This window comes from Eptesicus fuscus, chromosome 5 (assembly GCF_027574615.1).
Source record: "Eptesicus fuscus isolate TK198812 chromosome 5, DD_ASM_mEF_20220401, whole genome shotgun sequence".
Taxonomy (NCBI): domain Eukaryota; kingdom Metazoa; phylum Chordata; class Mammalia; order Chiroptera; family Vespertilionidae; genus Eptesicus; species Eptesicus fuscus.
In genome coordinates, this window is record NC_072477.1 from 31,059,286 (window position 1) to 31,079,831 (window position 20,546).

At 44.6% G+C, this 20,546-nt stretch overlaps 1 protein-coding gene across 1 annotated transcript in view; it reads right to left on the bottom strand.

Annotated features, from left to right (window-relative positions):
• RHOJ (ras homolog family member J) overlaps positions 1 to 9,303 on the bottom strand; it is an 85,366-nt gene extending 76,063 nt beyond the window's left edge. The window contains exon 1 of the mRNA XM_008138967.3: positions 8,721 to 9,303. Coding sequence (XP_008137189.1) covers positions 8,721 to 8,961 — 241 coding nt within the window. The 5' untranslated portion in view covers positions 8,962 to 9,303. The remainder of the gene's footprint in view (positions 1 to 8,720) is intronic.
• Positions 9,304 to 20,546: the final 11,243 nt, after the last annotated feature.

Consider the following 20,546-nt stretch of genomic DNA (forward strand, 5'->3'; position numbering starts at 1 on the left):
GAGGTGTGGCCTTGTCACTAAGTTATCCCCTCCGGAGTGCTACTAGAAATGATGTCTGTCACGTCCAGACCTGGCCCATAAAACTTTCTATTCAAGTTTCTCCATGTTCTTTCTCATTAGGCTGCTTGGCTGCAGATAACTGGAGATCCTAGGGGGCGGCAGGGTCACAAGATGCAAGGAGCCTAAGTCCCTAGATGACCACATGGAAGAAAGCAGCCCCACTGACTTGAATGCCCGCCCAAGACCATAACATTAGCAAGGAACACCCTTAACTGCGGTGTTAATCCCTTACATTTTTGGGTCTGTTTGTTATAGCAGGCGAGCTAACATTGGCTTTTTGATGAATGTTATTAGCTTAAACCGACACACTGCTTACTTGTTTGTTTACTGTTTCATAGCCTTCCCTTCTTCCATTACAAGGTATCTGACCTTGGGCAAATGGGTAAATACCTTTGGGCCCTGATTTCCTCATTAGTAAATTTGGGAAAATAGTAGCACCTCATTGGGTCATTGTGAGGAGGCAGCCATCGATGTAGGAAAACACAAGTGTGACTGAAGGACTATAGGAGTGTACAGTTGTCGTTATTGCTATTAACACACATTCTTGTGGCGTTTGGGTTTCGTAATTAATATTACCACATACTGAGATTGGGGATGATGAACACCCTGAATAAAAGCTGTATTGTGAACCAAGACAAAATGCTGAGTGAATACACATGAATCAGCTCTTTTTGTTTCGTGAACACTGGGCAAATCCAAAAGTTCAGAGTATCAGGAATGATGCCAGGCTCTCCATGACTCATGGACGGTCCCTACTGAATTCATGATGGGATTTATCCTGACCACGCTACACCCAGAAAATTAACTGTTTGGATTCTGCTAACTTACCCAAGGGGTGGCGTGGATTTTTGTTTGTGGTAAAGTAAATTTTCTGCCTGGTCAGAACCTGTATCCTCACACAGTGGGCAGGGCCTCCACAGACCTTTGTGATCATGTGCTCATGATCGATGAGAGAGACAGTCTCTGTTTTCTTTCCTGTCCTTTCCCGAGAGGCCTTGTGTTGTTCACCTTTGCCTACATTTGTAGAACAGGCCAACTGTATCCAAAAACATAGACATCCAGTGTACTGAGCCCAATTCGACTCACAAAAAGAGGAGAGATGGCAGATTTTGAGAAAGATATCCCAGAGATAAAATACTGTTTACTTGAAGCCCAACCTCAACAGGCAGTTAAGTAGTAAAGTTTATGAAGCATTTCCTAGCTGGTCAGTGAAGGGAGACAGGCTCTGTGGAATTAGAAGCCTCAGTTGCTGGGAGCCTGTTCGCTGCAGCTTGAATTGGTCACAGTCCTTGGTTTGTGGGCAACTAACACTGGGAGGTAGGCAGGTTCTGCAGGTGTGGTTTCTAAACTCTGGTCATAGATACTTAATCTTCCTTCCTTCCTTCCTTCCTTCCTTCCTTCCTTCCTTCCTTCCTTCCTTCCTCCCTTCCTTCCTTCCTCCTTCCCTCTCTCCCTCCCTCCCTCCCTCCCTCCCTCCCTCCCTCCCTCCCTCCCTCCCTCCCTCCTCCCTCCTCCCTCCCTCCCTCCCTCCCTCCCTTCCCTTCCCTTCCCTTCCTCCTTCCTCCTTCCTCCTCCTCCTTCCTCCTTCCCCTCCCCTCCCCTCCCCTCCCCTCCCCTCCCCTCCCCTCCCCTCCCCTCCCCTCCCCTCCCCTCCCCTCCCTCCCCTCCCCTCCTCCTCCTCCTTCCTTCCTTCCTTCCTTCCTTCCTTCCTTCCTTCCTTCCTTCCTTCCTTCCTTCCTTCCTTCCTTCTTCTCTTACCACCTCTGCACTATACTTTTGCTTTCTGAGTGTAATTTCTACCCCTGGAGACTCTGATCCTGATGGGTCTCATAGGCATCTCAGTGTAGACTGTGGAAGGCACTAGCCATATAATTCCTGTCACTGTGCCTTTGGTGTAGCCTCCCAGAGTCCAGAAAAAGCATTAGACACACATCACAGTGCCACAAAAAAAGATATTGGGGGGTTGGATACCTATGAGACTGGGTTTTGAGCATCATTACATTTAGAAGGAAGAGAGTGAATGATTCCACTGGCCCATTCTTGTCTCCCCTTTCACTAATTTATTTTAGATTTGTGTCTAAAGTTAAAATCCTGGTGATTTATTTCATGGTCCCATGAGAGTTGTTTTAGGTTTCCTTTTTGGCTTACAAAACATGAGTTGGATCCATTCTCCAGAGACTCTCAGGTGTCTTCCGAAGGAACAAAAGAGAAACTATTGAGTATATGTTCTCAAATGGGCAGAACTGTGTCACAGCCCTGTATAGGCCTGGAGCTTTTAAAAATTTCACTTTTTATTTTATGTTATTCCTCCCCTCCCACCCCCACCCCACGTGCAAATTGGACCCCACCCTCTGCTTTGGCCATTAATGTTATGGTTGAATCTACCTTGGACCCATCACCATTTAATTAGGTGGAAAAAGTTAGAATTGACTTTTCAGCTCTCTGTGAAAACTTCCTTTTACATATCACTCAGTTGATAGAGCAACTAGATTCCTCCCCTTTTCCATGAATTGTGTTAACTTCCTGCATAGGCAGCCTGGGTTTGCAAATAGTGGCTTAAAATGAGTTTCCAAACACAGGTGGTTTTCAACAAGCTCTAGGAGGGATGGGTGATAGAAGAAAGAGCCACAGACAAAATCAACTCTGATTCTGAGAGTGATGGAAATGGTGCATGAGGTACGTCTTTTCCAGATTTCAGCTGAATGGGCTTATTTCACACACCCACACACATAAACATACAAACCACGGTCACAGTCTGACTCAACATGCACTCTGACTAAACTCAAAATGGAAGTGCTATCCTTTTGTCATGTCATGTGAAATATTATTTGCTAGTACTTTCTCAGTGGCGGGTCTGCTACAAAACTCAAAGCTTACAGACAGGATAAAAATAGGATTGGAGAAGAAATGTGGTTGTTCATGGTAAGCTGTGAAAGCTCTAAAGGTTGTTAGGGCATCTTGAGCCATTCTGAGGGGAGTGGGGAGCAGGGCCCAGAGATATTTCTTAGGTACACCTGTAAAAAGCATGAGTGACCTTTTCTATCATCATTCTACTGCCCCCAAATTTTAGTCCTAGCCCTTAGTTGAACTTGGGGCTACCCCGGAACATGCTCTTTATATAAGAACTTAAATGTTTGAGTGTGCCATCCAAAATTTAGGCAGGCTTTTGGACATATGTAGGAATTTTAGTACATCCCATTTGTTACCAAATGAAATTTACACACTTAGACATATATATTTGATAGATCTGAGAGGTTAAAGAGTGACTCTGCAGCCCTAACTGGTTTGGCTCAGTGGATGGAGTGTTGGCTGCGGACTGAAGGGTCCCGGGTTCGATTCCGGTGGAGGGCACATGCCCTGGGGTTTCGGGCTTGATCTCCAGTGCAGGAGGCAGCCAATCAAGGATTCTCATCATTGATGTTTCTATCTCTCCCTCCCCCTTCCTCTCTGAAATCAATAAAAAAATTTGAAAAAAAAAAAAAAGAGTGACTCTGCATGTGTATGAATGTGTAAACTAGCATAGTCAGTTGAAGTTGAGGAGGATCTGGAGAAAGAGTGTCAGGCTGGATACTATAGAGGAAGAGCAAATACAAAGTCTTCCAGGGAGGACAGAGTTGAGTGTGCTTGAAGAATATCAAGATGGCTGGCGTGGCTAGGGCAGAAACACTAAAGAGCAGAGTTAGGAGATGATGTTGGAGAGATAACAGGGACGAAGTCATGGAGTGCCTTGTAGACCATAATAAATGATGGGGTCTGAGTGTGATGGAATTGGAGGATTTGGGGCTGTGGATAATCCTCCTGCCGGCCATGTGCAGAACTGACTATAGGGGACAAGATTAGAAGCAGGGAATCTGGAGGTGTTTACAGTAGTTTGGATGAGGAATGATGGTGGCTTGGATAAGAGTAAAGGCAATGGAGGTGGGGAGAAGTAGTCAGGTTTGAGATATATTTTGAATGTTGAGCTATTGGCAGAGGTTGGATGGAGAGGGAGAAAGGCATGGTCAAAGGAAGAAAGAACTTAAGGAGAGTACCAGCTTTTTTTTTCTGAGCAACTGGGTTCATGTACTTCTATGGGGAAGCCTAGGGGAGAAGTAGATTGGGGGAAATAAAAAGTTCTGTCTTGGTCAGGTTAAGTTTGAGATGCCTGTTAGATATCCAAGTGGATAGTTGGGTATCTGAGTCTGGGTCTCAGGAGGTTATTGGGGGCGAAGTATATATTTGGGAGTCATCTGTGTCTAAGTAATATTTAAAGCAATGACTCAAGATACAATCAACAAGGGCATGAGTGTAAATAAAGAGGGCCAAGGACTGAGCTTGGAGGTATGCCAGCACTTAGTGGCTGGGGAGAGATAGAGGAAGCAGCAGAGGAGATAGAGAGAGATCTGCCAGTGAGGGCAGTAAAGACCAGGAGACTGAGGTGCCTCTGAAACCAAGTAAAGAAAGTGTTTCAAGGAGAGTAACAAACTATAAGAAAAGCCTCCGAGAGGCCAAGTAAGAGGAGGACTGAGCATTGAACACTGATTTGGCAAGACGTGACCCTTTGCCTCAAGAGCTCACAGCACAGTGAAATTGGGAACCTAAGGAAACGGATAAATTGTTATCCAATGGCGGAAGTTGTGTTCTAGAAATGTTAACACATTTCTGGATATGGGTTGAAGATGGAGCAAGGAGCTCCCCTTGGAGAGGCAAGGAAAGCGATGTGGAGGAGATGTACTTTCGGATTCTGGTACATGAGGAAAAGGGGAAATTATTGAGATTCATAAAACTGAAAAAAAATTTTTCTAGTTGGTTATTGATTTTTTTATAATCACTCATGCACAACTGATATTTCCTCTCCCAAGTGAATATCCCACTATTATAACTCTGTGTGTACATATTTATCAATTATCATACTCATGATAACTATAAGGATAGTACATATACTCCATCACACCCTACTCGATTTGGAGGCCATTCTTGGAATTATATTTTTTTCTTTGTTATAGTCTTTATCTTTTATTGATATTTTAATTCCCTTTTAAAGATGTGTGTGTGAAGAGACCTTATTTTTAATTATAATAGCTATGATGTACCTAGCACCTACCATTGTAAGGCACTGTTGTAAGAACTACATGTATTAATTTATTCCCCCCTCCCCACAAAAATCCTAATACCTCTGTTATCCCTTTTATTCCATTTGTGATAATTGAGGCACAGAGAGGTTGAGTAACTTGCTCAAGGTCACATAATAATGACAGAGCCAGTATAAGAACCAGGCTATCTGGCTTCAGAGCTTACCATTTTGAGCGGTATGCTGTACTTCCATACTTACTATTTTATCTCTACCTTCCTGGGAAGGCCATCTATTAGGGAAACATATTCAAGGGATAGGCTTTCTTTGACTTGAACTACAATTTTCTAAAGATTCAGTAAATCAGTTGCATGCAGGTTGTCATTTCAGAATAGTCTGGTAGGACCCAGGGACTGGATACTGGTTACTCCACATGGAGAAGAGAGCATTAGTTTTGTTTTGTTTTAACAATTGGTTATAGGTTCTCATGTGTAAGAATTTAGCTCATAGATTTAGAGGATGGTGTTAAAAGGAGCTAGAGTCTTTGTGATGGAGGAGATCCCTTTATTGATGGAAACATTCACTTCATTACTATCCTAGCTGTGTTGGCTCATGTCTTCATTTCCTTTGTAATCTAATTGAAAGCACATGAGAAAAGATTGCCTACTTAAAAAGCTATAAAGTGCCAGGTCAGTATGGTTCAGTGGTTGATCCAGGAGGTCATAGTTTGATTACTGGTCGGGGCACATGCCTGGATTGTGGGCTCAATCCCCAATGAGGGGCATGTAGGAGGCAGTAAATCAATGATTCTCTCTCATCATCGATGTTTCTATCCCTCTCCCCTTCCTCTCTGAAATAAAAAATATATATATTTTAAGAAAAGGTACAAAGTGTAAATTGGAGCAACAATGTTTGGCAATGCCTACTATGTGCAAATGATTGCTTTGGGTATAAGAAAGGGCTGTGATTTCTTAACAGCTAAAATCATTGAGTAGCCAAAATCTTTAAGATGCTTTCATGTTCAAATAACAATAAGTATATGCACAATCCTATATAATAAAAGCCTAGGTGGCATCACGCCCTCGCGTGACATCATCACAAGATGGCTGCCACAAGATGGCCAGCAGGGGAGGGCAGTTGGGGGTGAACAGGCCGGCAGGGGAGGGCATTTGGGGGTGACCAGGCCTGCAGGGGAGGGCCGTTGGGGGCAAGATCAGGCCAGCAGGTGAGGGCAGTTGGAGGCAGTCAGGACAGCAGGGGAAGGCAGTTGGGGGCAATTGTGCTGGCAGGGGAGGGCAGTTGGGGGCGATCAGACTGGCAGGGGAGCAGTTAGACATCAATCAGGCCAGCAGGGGAGCGGTTAGGGGGCAATCAGGCTGGCAGGCAGAAGCAGTTAGGGGTAATCAGACAGGTAGGCAGGCGAGCAGTTAGGAGCCAGCAGTCCCGGATTGTGAGGGGGAGGTCTGACTGCCAGTTTAGGCCCGACCCCTGTGGGATTGGGCCTAAACTGGCAGTTGGACATCCCCCAAGGGGTCCCAGATTGGAGAGGGTGCAGGCTGGGCTGGGGGACATGCCCCCCCCCCCCAAGCACAAATTTTGTGCACCGGGCCTCTAGTTGAAATATAAAATAATTTGACTGTAGTGGAATTTAGTGGTGGTTCAGCCTTTGATCTCTAATGTTTTTGGTTTTGTTTGTTTGTTTTTTATTGGCTGACTTTATCTGTAAAGATGGTGTTATTCTCTTTCTTTCTGACACTACACTGTTATTGCTTCACCCAAGGATGGGGATGGGATACATATGTTTCAAAAACACTTGAAACCTCTTCCTTTAGGAGATTTTGAGTTCCACCTTTGATCGAAACATTTTTGAAATTAAGTACCAGCCAGTTTTCCTTTTCTGGCAGAAAGAGGGTGTGGAATAAGTAACCTTACAACTATCCTAGTAACTTTAAGTCACAGACCCCACAGTTTCATTATTTGTTCTTTCCCCTCAAGGTGAAAGCCTACCTGTTCTTCTCTTTATTCTATTCTCATTAAAATATTCTTCCCTTGGCATAGTCATTATCCTATATAATAAAAGGCTAATATGCAAATTGACTGAACAGGGGAACGACCACTCGCTATGATGTGCACTGACCACCAGGGGGCAGACACTCAATGCAGGAGCTACCCCCTGGTGGTCAGTGTGCTCCCATAGGGGAGTGCTGCTCAGCCAGAAGCCGGGCTCATGGCTGGCGAGCACAGTGGCAGTCGGACATTCCCCAAGGGCTCCTGGACTGTGAGAGGATGCAGGCCGGGCTGAGGGACCCCCCAACCCCCGAGTACATGAATTTTATGCACTGGGCCTCTAGTATTTTCAGGAAAGCTTAAGGGAGCCAGTATTCAAATTCACTCTTAATTTCTATAAACACAGAAAACCAACTGGGAAATGGACACTGTGGCTCTGTCCCTGTCTGCTCTGTAATATTGCCATAAGCCATGTAAGCCGAGGAGAGGGGCGGGAGACTTAGGTGATTGTTTAGCTCTGGAAAGAAGCTACTTCCTGCAGAAAGAGGCTTCCAAATGGCCACATAACAAAGCCAACACTCACACAGGTTTCCTGTGGGCCGCTTCCCCTCTGGGGAGTCTGACCCAAAGCCAAGGGGAAGGAAATTCTCCTCTTACAAAATCTCAAATCTCTGATAACTCACCAAACTGATCACTGTTTTAAAAAGTTATAAAATCGAGGCTATTGTGAACTTCTGAAGAATTTCATGAACTTGCTTTTAAGAAACTGAATAAGATTTGTTTTGGAAATTAAGAGAAAAAGAGTAAAATGGAAACATTTAGATAAGATATCACATTGATAAGCAGTCACACTACGAACTTTAGAACGCTTAAAAATATACATACCTGGAAGAATTAAGTCGTGACTAAAGTATGTTAACTATCATGCTTTAAATTATTTTATCCCCAATTTTGTCCTTTTGGGACATACTTTAAAAAGTTTTAGATTTTATTTTTACTTTTTAAAACCTATCAATTAAAAATATTTCTTTTCCTTCAAGATACAAATCGCCTAATAAATATTTAAACCCTTTTATGACTTTCCCCCCATCCACAACCCCCCAGGAAAATCAAAGTATAGCAGTACAGCACCAATTGTTATAGCAACATGAAAATTCTGATGCTTATTATTCTCAACATTTTCATTTCTGAATGGCCTGTGGTGAATATAGGAAAAGTGGCAAGAACACTTCTTTCACCAGTTGTGTGGTTAGTGGTGATTTTTTTTTAAAAAAGAATTGTGGTGCAATTACACTACATTTTAAAATATTCACAATAAAAAAAGTTGATGAATCTCAGGCACATTTCAGGGAATCTCCCCAGTATTTTTCATTTGATTTTTTTTTTTTGGGGGGGGAGTGTTACAATACAAATCGATGTACCAATTGTTCTCCTAATAATTCCAGCAAAGTCCTTGGCTGCATGTTATGCTAAGTTACCTGGGTATTGCCAGGCCCGCACCCAATACTGACATTAGAAACCAGCCAGGCTCCTGGGAAGTCGGGGTGTCGCCTGCCGCCTCACTCACCCCGCAGGCAGGGACCGGTCCCCCACCTTCTCTTACCTGCATAGTGGTCAAACACCGTGGGCACGTACTCCTCTGGGAAGGCGTCGTTGGCGTAGCTCATCAGCAGGCAGGTTTTCCCCACGGCACCGTCCCCCACCACCACACATTTCAGCATCTTCTTCTCCTCGCTGCCCCCGCAGCCGCAGCTGCTGTCACTCTCCTTGCAGTTCATTCTCGCGGCTCCAGCTGCTGTGCCTGAGCTGCTGCTGTGGCTTCTCCCGCTTCTCCCAAAGCCCATGAAGCTGCGGGGAGTGATCTCAAGCACCAGGCTTGAGATCACTTTGCTTTACTTTGGGTACCTGGGATCCTACAGACCTGTTGGAGGCAGCTGGCACATGCCCTCTGGCTTACCATACTGGTAAAGAAAGGTAGCACACACTTGGGAGAATTACTAATCCCCGTTCCCTAGCAGTTTGAGTCCAGAAACCCTCATTTTTCACCGAGCGCTAGGGGCTTCCTGGCAGTCTGGAAATTTCAACAGCCTGCGGGTTTCACTCTGCTCTCCCCCTCTCCAGCCTGGCTGCAGACACGGGATTTTGCTGAATCTTCCCCATTTTCCACTTCACAGCTAACATGGAGGAGAGCTGGGCTCTTTAATGGAGTTTCCCCCCTTGCTTCCTCCAGCCTGCCGAGTGTCAGGAAATCATGGGTTTCCTGCTGCATTCCATATTAGGATCCGTGGGCTGGGGAAGGCTGCAACAATGGGAGCTCTGTGTGCGTGTGTTTGTACTTCTGGGGAACGCTGCCAGGACCTGGAGTGGGAAAGCACTAGGGGTCCCACTGCAGACTCAAGCTGTCAGACTTCCTGTTCGTCCACTGCTGGGGAGGCTGCTTGCCTGTGGCTGGCTGGGAAGAGGCTGATGAAAGGATGGAAACTGGGGAGTACTGTCTGCCACAGAAACAGGGGAATGGCTTAAGTGAGCAGAGAGAACCACACCAGCCGTTCTAGGATAACATATGACATCATCCCTCTCTGAGTCACCAGTTAAAAGCTCTGTAAATTAAAAATGGACAGTTCTTCACATACTTAAATGAGAAATCTTAAGCGATTCCTTCCTGCAATAAAGAGAAAACCATCCAGGGTTAGTTCCACGTTTTCAAAGGGAAAGGTGGATCATAGGTATAACGCCTGTTCAGGATGATAAGTTGCCTCAGTTGGGCACCACGCTCAAACAAATGTGTATTCCAGACACAAGCATTTTTATGGTCGTAGCACATAAGAAATCAATCAGATGTGGGACATTTGCATCTTCTTATTAGTGAAGAAACACACATGTGCTTGGCTCACCCGTACTCTTGGAAATGAGTGTGTGGGACGGCTGTATTGATTTGGGTTAGGCCCCCAAATGCTGCTTTTACTTGGAGGGCTCCCTTTTTGATTTAGCCCCATCCCCTTGGGTCAGCCTGGTTCCCTTCAATTACAAAGGAACCATTGGCAGCTAATTTATTTGTCTGTTGGATCACTCAGAATGAAGCCCCTTTGAAGCTCTGCGTTTGATTAATGTACTTGGTCTTAGAAAAGAAGTGGAGCTCGGCAAATGATTTTGACAAATGAGTCAAGTCCTTTTTTGATGGAGCAACTGTGTTTCTTTGAGATTTTTGAGCGTTGATTTTTAAGTATTCAGAATATCTAATTGACTTGAGGAGGTTTCTTTCTCTCTGTGTGTGTGTGTGTATGTGTAGAGGGTGGGAAAGAAGTCTCTGTATATTCACATATACACTGAGTGGACAGATTATTATGATCTTTGAATGCATAATAATCTGGAACCAGGCTGACCCAAGGGGATGGGGCTAAATCAAAGAGGCCCAGTGCATGAATTCGAGCATTTCGTGCATGGGTGGGGTCTGGCCAGCCTGGCCAGGGAGAGGGGACATGGGCGGTTGGCTGGCCTGCCTGCTGGTCGAACTCCTGGTCGAGGGGACAATTTGCATATTAGCCTTTTATTATATAGGATATACACTGAGTGGCCAGATTATTATGCGTTCAGAGATCATAATAATCTGGCCACTCAGTGTAAATACTACTGTGTAATAGATACAGCCCAGATTTCTTCTACAGTTACATTTGCCATTAGTGCATAATGTCCCAAAATCTTTCCTATAAAGGGCTGGTGTTTCAGTCAGGTTACGGTGTATCTACTAGGTTGCCATGATAAACAGCTCCCAATGCTCAATGATATAGAATAACAGGTGTGTTTCTTGCTTACGCATATGTAGTGTGTCTTTTTGTTATCTTCATTCTGGGATCTAGGCTGATGGAGCAGCCACATGGAGAACATGGACGATCATCTCCATGGCAGAGGAAGAAATCAATGTGGGAGGTGGCATTGGCTTTTAAGGCTTCCTTCTGGAGGCAACACTCGGTTGTCTACTTGTCAAGTGCTGTGCCTATGGGTTTACCTGCATGTAGACAACTGCCTTTTCTTAAGCTCGTGTTAAAAAGTCTTACACGGGCTGATAACCCAACCTGACTCTGTCTCAGGGCTTCAAACTGGGACCACCTCTCTCTCAGTTGCTGGGGGTGGCAGCACCCAGGTTCCAGGATGGCTCCATTCGGACTGCAAACCAGAGAGCGTTTGTGGGACTCGTGTCCAGGGATCACAGGTGGTTTAGGAAACCAGAGATCACTTAGTTGAGGTGGAGTTAGCAGTGCAAAAGTTAAATTGTTTATGCTTCGTGCCATTCTGAAGCATTTGAAAGCTCCCATTACTGCATGTGATCTATATACTTGTATTTTCATCCAGTCTACCTGAAACATCTGGAATATGGTGTAATGAAATTGCAATTTGAAAGCTTATATTTTCCTTCTAGAAAATAGGCTCAAGTGTGGAAGTGGCAGCCGGATAAATCTGTGCAGGTGAAGGAGTGACTGACAGTGTTGAGAACTCCATCCCGAGGATGAACAAGACCACTTTGAGCACAATGTGATGATACGTGTTTGGCAGACCATTGAGGAGTTCTGCCTTTGGCCTTGTCCCTGAGACGAGGCAGTGAATGTGGCCTGGGGTAAGTACACTGTTCAAATACCATGTGCTCAGACATGGCTGCCCAGCCTGAACTCCTCCTTCACAAATAGGCCCCAACCCACTAAACACTTGGTCTGGAAAATACCGTACTTTCTGGCGTATAAGATGACTGGACGTATAAGATTTCCCTGGGTTAAAAAGTCGTTTTATACGCCGGAAAATACGGTATATTGGACTATATTGATGGGATTAGATATAATGCATTAGATATATTGGACTACCGTATTTTCCGGCGTATAAAACGACTTTTTAACCCAGGAAAATCTTATATGCCCAGTCGTCTTATATGCCAGAAAATACGGTAATTGAAAAATTGGATCGGGTAACATTTTGCTACATCCATATATAACCTAAACCTTGCGCCATCAGACACAGATATTTAAGTTCGTGTCCATTGCTATGTGAACTGCAATTTAAGAGACAATTAGGAGACTTGACACAACCAATTATGGGTCTTTTACCTCTGACTCGGAGGGTTGGTACATCTGCCAGATTGGATCGTATGCAAACATGGGTCTAGGCTATTGAGGATGTTGGCTATATTTCTCAAACTTGTTTCATCATTCTTACTTGGACCAGCCCCCCCCACCCCCCCATTGAATTTATACAGGGAAAAATGTGAGACATTCATATGAAAATGGCAGAAAAGTTAAAATTTTAATAATCTGCGTATTATATAGACCAATTTGTCCATGTAAGAATAAATCTTTTTAAATATTAAAAGATATACCTGAAGCAGAGTGACAGAATTAAAAAAAAAAAAAAAGATAACTCACCATTGTCCTTACAGGTTCACGAATTTAAAGAATTGTGCTTTCTTGCCCCGGTAGAATGGTCAAGAATGTACTTTAATTCCAAAGGTTTCTAGGTTATGAATTTAGAAGTGCTATGAAGACCGTTTGCTAAAACGTTCTTTGCCAGATGCCTGTCCTTCAGGATCCTGGCCATCTGACATGACTGGGGAGTGGTTTCATAGCCATTAATTATGTGGTTTACCTCAAGCACCAAGTTTACACAAACTTACCAGCACATGGTGAAGTCTTGTTGGGCGGCATTTCCTGCTTTTTCTAAGAGGCCTTAATTCCTTGGCTCCCTCTTGTCCTCTGAGCTTTGGCGTCACATGAATTTTGCCAAATGCCAACAGAACATGTTTGTATACAATTCTGACTCCTCTGATTGCTCCCAGTTTAAAAAAAAAAAAAAAAAAAAAAAGAGCCCAGACTTCCTCCTCTATTTTTTTTTTTCTTTTGTATTTGAAATTCGAAGCTACACAGGGAAATAACGCAATAGGATCAGATACGCTGGTTCTGGATTAGCCTCTGCCTAGGAGACTGCTTTAACTCTAATCTTAGGAATGTGCTGTGTTTCCTAGGATTCCGGATGCCCAGCCAGTCACCATACGTCACCCCCATTCCAGTGTCAGGCCTCTAGTGGTGGTGGGAATGATGTGAGGCAGGAGGGGCTGCTAGTTGTAGGAGTTCATTCCCGAATCTCCCACGGGGCCCAAATCTCAGGATCTGTTGGTCACTGTTAAAACTTAACATACTGTCCTAGGACTAGCCTGGACAGGAGCCGCCCTCCCCAGGGGGACTGAGTCATTGCCAGCAGGGACACTCATTCCTGAACCTCAGAAATCTGGAATTGATGCTGATGTGATATAGCTCCGCTCACAGTTAAGTTAGAAAGATCAAATGAGCATTTTGAGAAGCAGAGGTTCTTCTGTGAGGCAGTAGGGTAAGCCATTAAATCCAGGGTGTTCAGATGCCACCATTCTCCCCTCCATTACCAGGGTAAATGTCATCACGGCACACGTTCTAGCTGGATCTGGACACGGCCACCAGAACCTTCTCAAAGCTGTGCTCCAGGCATCTGTCGCAGACTGATCAGCATATAAAGTAAAATCCTTTTCTAACCCTGCTCAACCTTCACCAGCTACAGAAAGTAACTCTTCCTATATAATCAAGGAGGAAGGAGAAAAGGCAGATGGATCTTCTAACATTTAATGAACAACTATTATATGTTAGACACTGTGCTCAAAAAGTTTGCACCCTTACTCCATTCAATCCTTTCAATAATCAGGGTGGCAGGTGTCACGATTTCCATTGTTCTTAAATGGGAACAGTCTCAGGCCCGAGTCACAGAGGTGGTAGGTTAAGAGATGAAGCAGGGGTTCAAGTCCAAGTCTGAATCTGAAGGCCATATCATACTTGCTCTTCAAGCCTTTTTATAATCATTGTTAATAACCACTTGTTTTTATGATTTTTAAATGTAGTGTATAGGTTTGGGGAAATGGCTGAAAGTAGAGTTTACCATGGATTTATTAGTTTCTACAACAGATGTTCCTTGAGTACTTACCAAGGACTGGGGATATTGTGGTGAACAAATCAGATTAAAAAATTATTTTCCCATGGAACTTACATTCTAGTGGGAGAAAGTAAATAATAAATAATGAACAGAGTAAATATGTAAATTATCTTCATAGTGCTATGGGAAAATAAGAAGACTGTAGCAAGATAAGGATAATTGGCTAGAGAAGAGGGCTGGGTTCTCAGAAACTCTAGATGTCTGATATGTGGGGGAAGAGTGTTAGACAGAGGGACTAGCTAGTTTAAAGGCCCTAATGTGAGAGTATCCCTAAAATATTTGAGCTCCAGTGTGCCTCACGCAGAACGAGCGAGGGATAAAGTGATGGGGGTGGGGTGGGGAAGGGAGGGGACGGGAAGCACGGCGCCAGACTGAGGAGCCTTTTAGGTATGGACTTTGGCCAAGAGTGATGGGTAGCCACTGAAGGGTTGGAGCAGAGGAGTGATATGATATGATATGATATGATTGGGTGTTTTTAAAAGGATCACTCTGGCTTCCATGAAGATTGTAGACTGGGAGTGAGGGGAGGATGAAAGCAAGGAGCTCAGCTGTAATAATCCAAGTGAAATATGGTGGTGGCTTGGACCAGAGAGGAAGTGGAGAGAAGAGGTCATATTCTGGGTATACCAATGGTCTAAAGCCGTGGTCGGCAAACTGCGGCTCGCGAGCCACATGCGGCTCTTTGGCCCCTTGAGTGTGACTCTTCCACAAAATACCACAGCCTGGGTGAGTCTATTTTGAAGAAGTGGCATTAGAAGAAGTTTCAGTTTTAAAAATTTGGCTCTCAAAAGAAATTTCAATTGTTGTACTGTTGATATTTGGCTCTGTTGACTAATGAGTTTGCCAACCACTGGTCTAAAGGATAGGATGTAGGTTATGAGAGAGTAAGAGGAGTCATGGATAAATCTGAAAGATTTTTTCCCCCTGAGCAACTAGAAAGATGGAACTTCCATTAACTGAGGCTGTGAGTAGAGATTTTGGGGTAGGGAAGACCAAGACTTCAGTTTTGGGGATGGTGTGTCTATTAGACAAACAGGGACATATAAGGGCCTGGATTTCAGGAGAGAGCTGGGCTGGAGTTGTAGATCTGCTTCCCTGAAGAAAGGAGAAACCTCTTCAGGTAAGAGGAGCAAAGGAGATTGAGCAAGAGCAGGGAGAGTGGCTCCAGGAGGAACCCCAGGGAGTGTGCTGTCCAGGAGGCCAAATAGGGAAGGTGTTTCCTAGAGGAGGTAGTGACCAACAGTGCCGAGTGCTGCTGACGTTCAGCGGGAGGAGGATTGACAAATAATTATAATGTGAAGGTAATTGGTGATCTTGACAAGAGTGGTTTTGATGGAGTGCATGGGTACAGAAACCTGATGGGAGAGGTTTAAGAGAGGAATCATAAAAATTGGAGATATTTTTCTTTTAAAGTCCAGAATAAGAGCACAGTTTTGGGCTGTTGGCAATCTACACTAATAAAAGAGTAAGATGCAAATTGACGTACCTTCATGATGCCCACAAGCCAATCAGGAGTGAGTATGCAAATTAACCCAACAAAGATGGTGGTTTAATTTGCATATGCAGGCCTCGAGCAGCCGGAGGCAGGGCGGGATGCAGGAGTTCCACACTGCCCCAGCCGCTCCGGGCCTCTGGGCAGTGTGGGAAGGTGGAAAGGCGGCTCTGGGCCAGAGCGAAAAGGCGGCTCCCGCTGGAAAGAAGGTGGTGCCGGCAGCCAGGGGAAGGAAGGCCCATTCTTGCATGAATCTTCATGCATCAGGCCTCTAGGGTCTTAATAAAAAGGGACAAAATTGATGTCGGAGATAGGGAGAGAATTGTGGAGGAGAGGAAAGGTGTTCACAAGATTTTGCAATGAGGGAAGAGATGAAAGATATTTCTTTATGATGATCTAATAATGACAGTTTTGTGTCATTGAAACATTTTCAAGTGGCTTGCTCAAGTGTTATATTTTAGTGATATCAGAATCTCAAATAGCCTGATCCATTACTTGAAAGCTGGCATATCAAGATTTTTAATGTTAAGGATAAAATAATGGGATTTGTTATAAAGAGAATGATCTTCAGCAAAAAAGGCTTCATTGTTACGAGTTTAATTTTTCCCTCAGTCCATGATGATGTTCTTCACTGGTTCCAGCAAGAGAAAAAAGATTATGTGCTATTGGGGTATTTTGAAAATCATATCTAAGTGCTGTAGGAGAACCTGAAGAAATGCTGTCAGAATTGGATGCTGTAAGAGTGGACTGGGAATTGGTTCAAATCGCTAACCTTTCTTTCAGCCTTATGTGTGATATGTTCCTTGACTTACCATCTGACAGAGCTTTGAAAGTGATCTTCAGTGAAAAATCATGCCATAAGTTTTGGACCTTCTGCTTAATTCAGTTATGGGGTCCCTGAAAGATCCATTCTAGATTGCTATTCCTGATATCCACATTGTGATTTAGAATTTTAAAGTTTATTGGAAAGAAAATATCAGAAAATAAACCATCTATATGTGGTTGGAAACTGATCTAAGTTGACATGGAATTGGATGCTTTGGTGAAAAATTGTGAACAATATTCTACTTCTCAGTTATACATAACCATTATTGTTTTTATTTTTAAACTAGAGCCTGGTGCACGAAATTCGTGTGGGGGGTGGGGGGGGGGCATCTGTCAGCCCAGCCTGCACCCTCTCCAATCTGGGACCCCTTGGGGGATGTCTGACTGCCAGTTTAGGCTCGATCCGGCAGTCGGACATCCCTCTCACAATCTGGGACCACTGGCTCCTAACTGCTCACCTGCCTGCCTGCCTGATCGCCCCTAACTGCCCCCCCACCTGCCGGCCTGGTCGCCTCCAACTGCCCCCCTGCCGCCGGCCTGGTTGCCCCACGCAGCTTGCTGCTCAGTCGTTTGGTCGTCCCTCACTAACCCCACTGCCAGCCTGGTCACCCCACACAGCCTGTTCGGTCGTCTGTTCAGTTGTTTCAGATGTGACGGTCGCTTATCCTTTTATATATATAGATTATGAATTTATTATCTAATATTGGGATAAGCCTTTGCTTTTTTTTAAATATATTTTTTTTATTGATTTCAGAAAGGAAGGGAGAGGGGGAGAGAGAGAGAAACATCAGTGATGAGAAAGAATCATTGATCAGCTGCCTCCTGCATGGCCCCCACTGGGGATTGAGCCCACAACCCAGGCATGTGCCCTGATCAGGAATCGAACTGTGACCTCCTGGTTCATAAGTTGATGCTCAACCACTGACCCACCCTGGCTGGGCTTTGTTTCTTTTATTAACCTAAAATTCATAACACTGTGTCAACTGACTGCCTGTCATGAGGTCTTCAGCTGTCAAAAGTTGGGGAAACACTAGGCTAGGCTAGGCTATGCATATAGCCTTGAACAAAAATGTTTGGATTGTATTTAAGGGCCATGGGAAGCCACTGGAACATAGGGAATGACAAGCTTTTGTTAATTTTTTTTTAATCCTCACCTAAGGATATGTTTTTATTGATTTTAGAGAGAAGAGAGAGAGACAGAGACACAGAGAGAGAGAGAGAGAGAGAGAGAGAAGAGAGAAAGAGAGAGAGAAAGAGAGAGAGAGAGAGAGAGAGAGAGAGAGAGAGAGAGAGAGAGAGAGAGAAACATTGATGTGAGAGAGAAACATCAATGTCTTGCTTCTCATACACACCCTGACTAGGGATCAAACCAGCATCTTAGGTATGTGATCTGACTGGGAATAGAACCCGCAATGTTTTGATATGTGGGACAATGCTCCAACCAATTGAGCCACTGGCCAGGACCATTTGTTAGTGTTTTTAATAAAGATTCTCCAATTGTTGTATTGGAGAGAGAGGTACAAATGTGGAATTAGGGAGATCGATCAAAGGTTGGTTTGTCTACTTGAGAGATGATGGATATTAGGTGCTTAATAATGTGCACTCAAAGTAGTTTCCTCAGAACTTTCCAATGAAACAACTATGAAAGAAAAGCACTTGAAAAATATCCATTTCAAACTTGGGCATTACTACTTAAAATGTTTAATTAATAGCTCTAATGATCTGTATTCTTATTTTGCCAAGACATAAACATCATTTTTTAAAAGTTATAGACTTCACCAACATTATTAATCAAGAAAATAATAATTTCTTTTATATTCTGAAGTATTAATAACCTCATGTTTTAAAAGAGTTATACTTAAGCATTTTAAAGTTTATTAAATTTAAAGAAGAGTTATAAGAATAGTACAAAGAACTCCTATAAATTCTTTATCCAGATTCACCAATTAGTAACATTTGTCACATTTGCTTTATTATTCCTTCTCTCCTTATGTATACAATAGTGGCTGGTGCACAAAATTCATGCACAGGTGGGGGATGTCCCTCAGCCTAGCCTGCACCCTCTCCAATCTGGGACCCCTCGAGGGATGTCAAACTGCTGGTTTAGACCCGGTCTAATTAGCATATTACCCTTTTATTTATTAGTATAGATAGAGGCCTGGTGCATGGGTGGAGGCTGGCTGGTCTGCCCTGAAGGGGATCCCAGATCAGGGTGGGGGTCTCCTTGGAGGTGGGGCCAGCCTGGGCGAGGGGCCTGGGGCAGTTTGCAGGCTGGCCACACACCCATTGGGGTGGGGGTCCCTGCTGGGGGGCTGTGGCCAGCCTGGGTGAGGTGCTGAGGGTTGTTTGCAGGCTGGCCACGCCCCCATCGGTGTGAGGTTCCCTGCTGGGGGGTGTGGCCGGCCTGGGTGAGGTGCTGAGGGCCGTTTGGGGGTGGTTTACAGGCCGGCCAAGCCCCTGGCTTTCAGCCTGGGTGAGGGGCTGAGGGTCGTTTTCAGGCTGGCCATGCCCCCACCAGGGTGAGGTTCCCCGCTGGGAGATGTAGCTGGCTTGGGTGAGGGGCTGAAGGCCGTTTTGGGGGTAGTTTGCAGGCCAGCCAAGCCCCCGGCTTTGTCTGGAAGGTCTCCTGGTCTAATTAGCAAATTACTCTTTCATTAGTATAGACTAGAGCAGTGATGGCGAACCTATGACACGTGTGTCAGCACTGACACGCGTAGCCATTTCTGATGACACGTGGCTGCTGAGGCAGCCGCATGCCGAGGATGAAACATTTGCTGCTCCTGAGGATGAAACATTTGCGAAATAATGTTTTTTCCTCAAAGTGACACACTACCTGAGTTATGCTCAGTTTTTTGGCGAAGTTTGACACACCAAGCTCAAAAGGTTGCCCATCACTGGACTAGAGGCCTGGTGCACAAAATTTGTGTACAGGGGGGTCCCTCAGCCTGCACTCTCTCACAATCCAGTACCACTGGCTCCTAACAGCTTGCCTGCCTGCCTGCCTGATCGCCCCTAACCACTCTGTCTGCCTGATCGCCCCTAACCACTGGCCTGCCTGCCTGCCTGATTGCCCCTAACCACTCACCTGCCTGCTTGATTGCCCCTAATTGCTCACGCCCCTAACTGCTCATGCCCCTAACTGCTCATGCCCCTAACTGCTCACCTGCCTGCCTGATCACCCCTAACTGCTTGCCTGCCTGCCTGATTGCCCCTAACTGCTCACCTGGCTGCCTGCCTGATCTCCCCTACCACTCACCTGCCTGCCTGATTGCCTCTAAATGCTGCCTGCCTGATAGCCCCTAACCTCCTCTGCCTCGGCCCCCGCTGCCCGGCTTTGTCTGGAATGATGTTCAGAAGGTCGTTCAGCTGTCTGATCTAATTAGCATATAATGCTTTTATTATTATAGATAACATTTCCTGAACCTGTATTGCAGACATTATATATTCTTACTTCTAAATACTTAAGCATGTCTCTCCTAAGGATGAGCTCATTTTATCAAATTCAGGAAATATAACATCTTGATAATTTGCAGTCCATATTCAATTTTCTAAATAGCTGTAATTTCTTCAGAGCAATTTCCCCACAATTTCTTCAGAGCAATTTCCCCTTCAATAGAGGATCCAACCTGAGAACCTGCTTTTCATCTAGTTATCATGTCTTTTTAAACCTCTTTTAATTTGGACAGTTTCTCAGCCTTTATTTGTCTTTCAAGATGTAACTTTTTAAGAATATAGACCAATGTTTTGTGGAATGCTCCTCACTTTAGGTTTATGTGATGTTTCCTCAGGGTTGGATTCAGGTTATGCATTTTGGGTGGGACTATTGGAAGAGTGAGGTGTGTTCTTAGTGGATCTTGTCAGGAGGTGAAGATGCCAGCTTACCTGACTGTTGATGATGTTAACTTTGGTCACTTGGTTAAAGTGGTATTTGCCAGATCTACCACATAATCCTACCTAATAAAAGAGTAATATGCAAATTGACCCTAACTCTGCTACACCCACAAGCCATGCCCACAAGCCACGCCCACCAGCCAATCAGGAGCAAATATGCAAATAAACCCAACCAAGACGGCTATAGCCACAGAGAGCAGGAGGGAGGCTTGAGTTTCCCCGGCA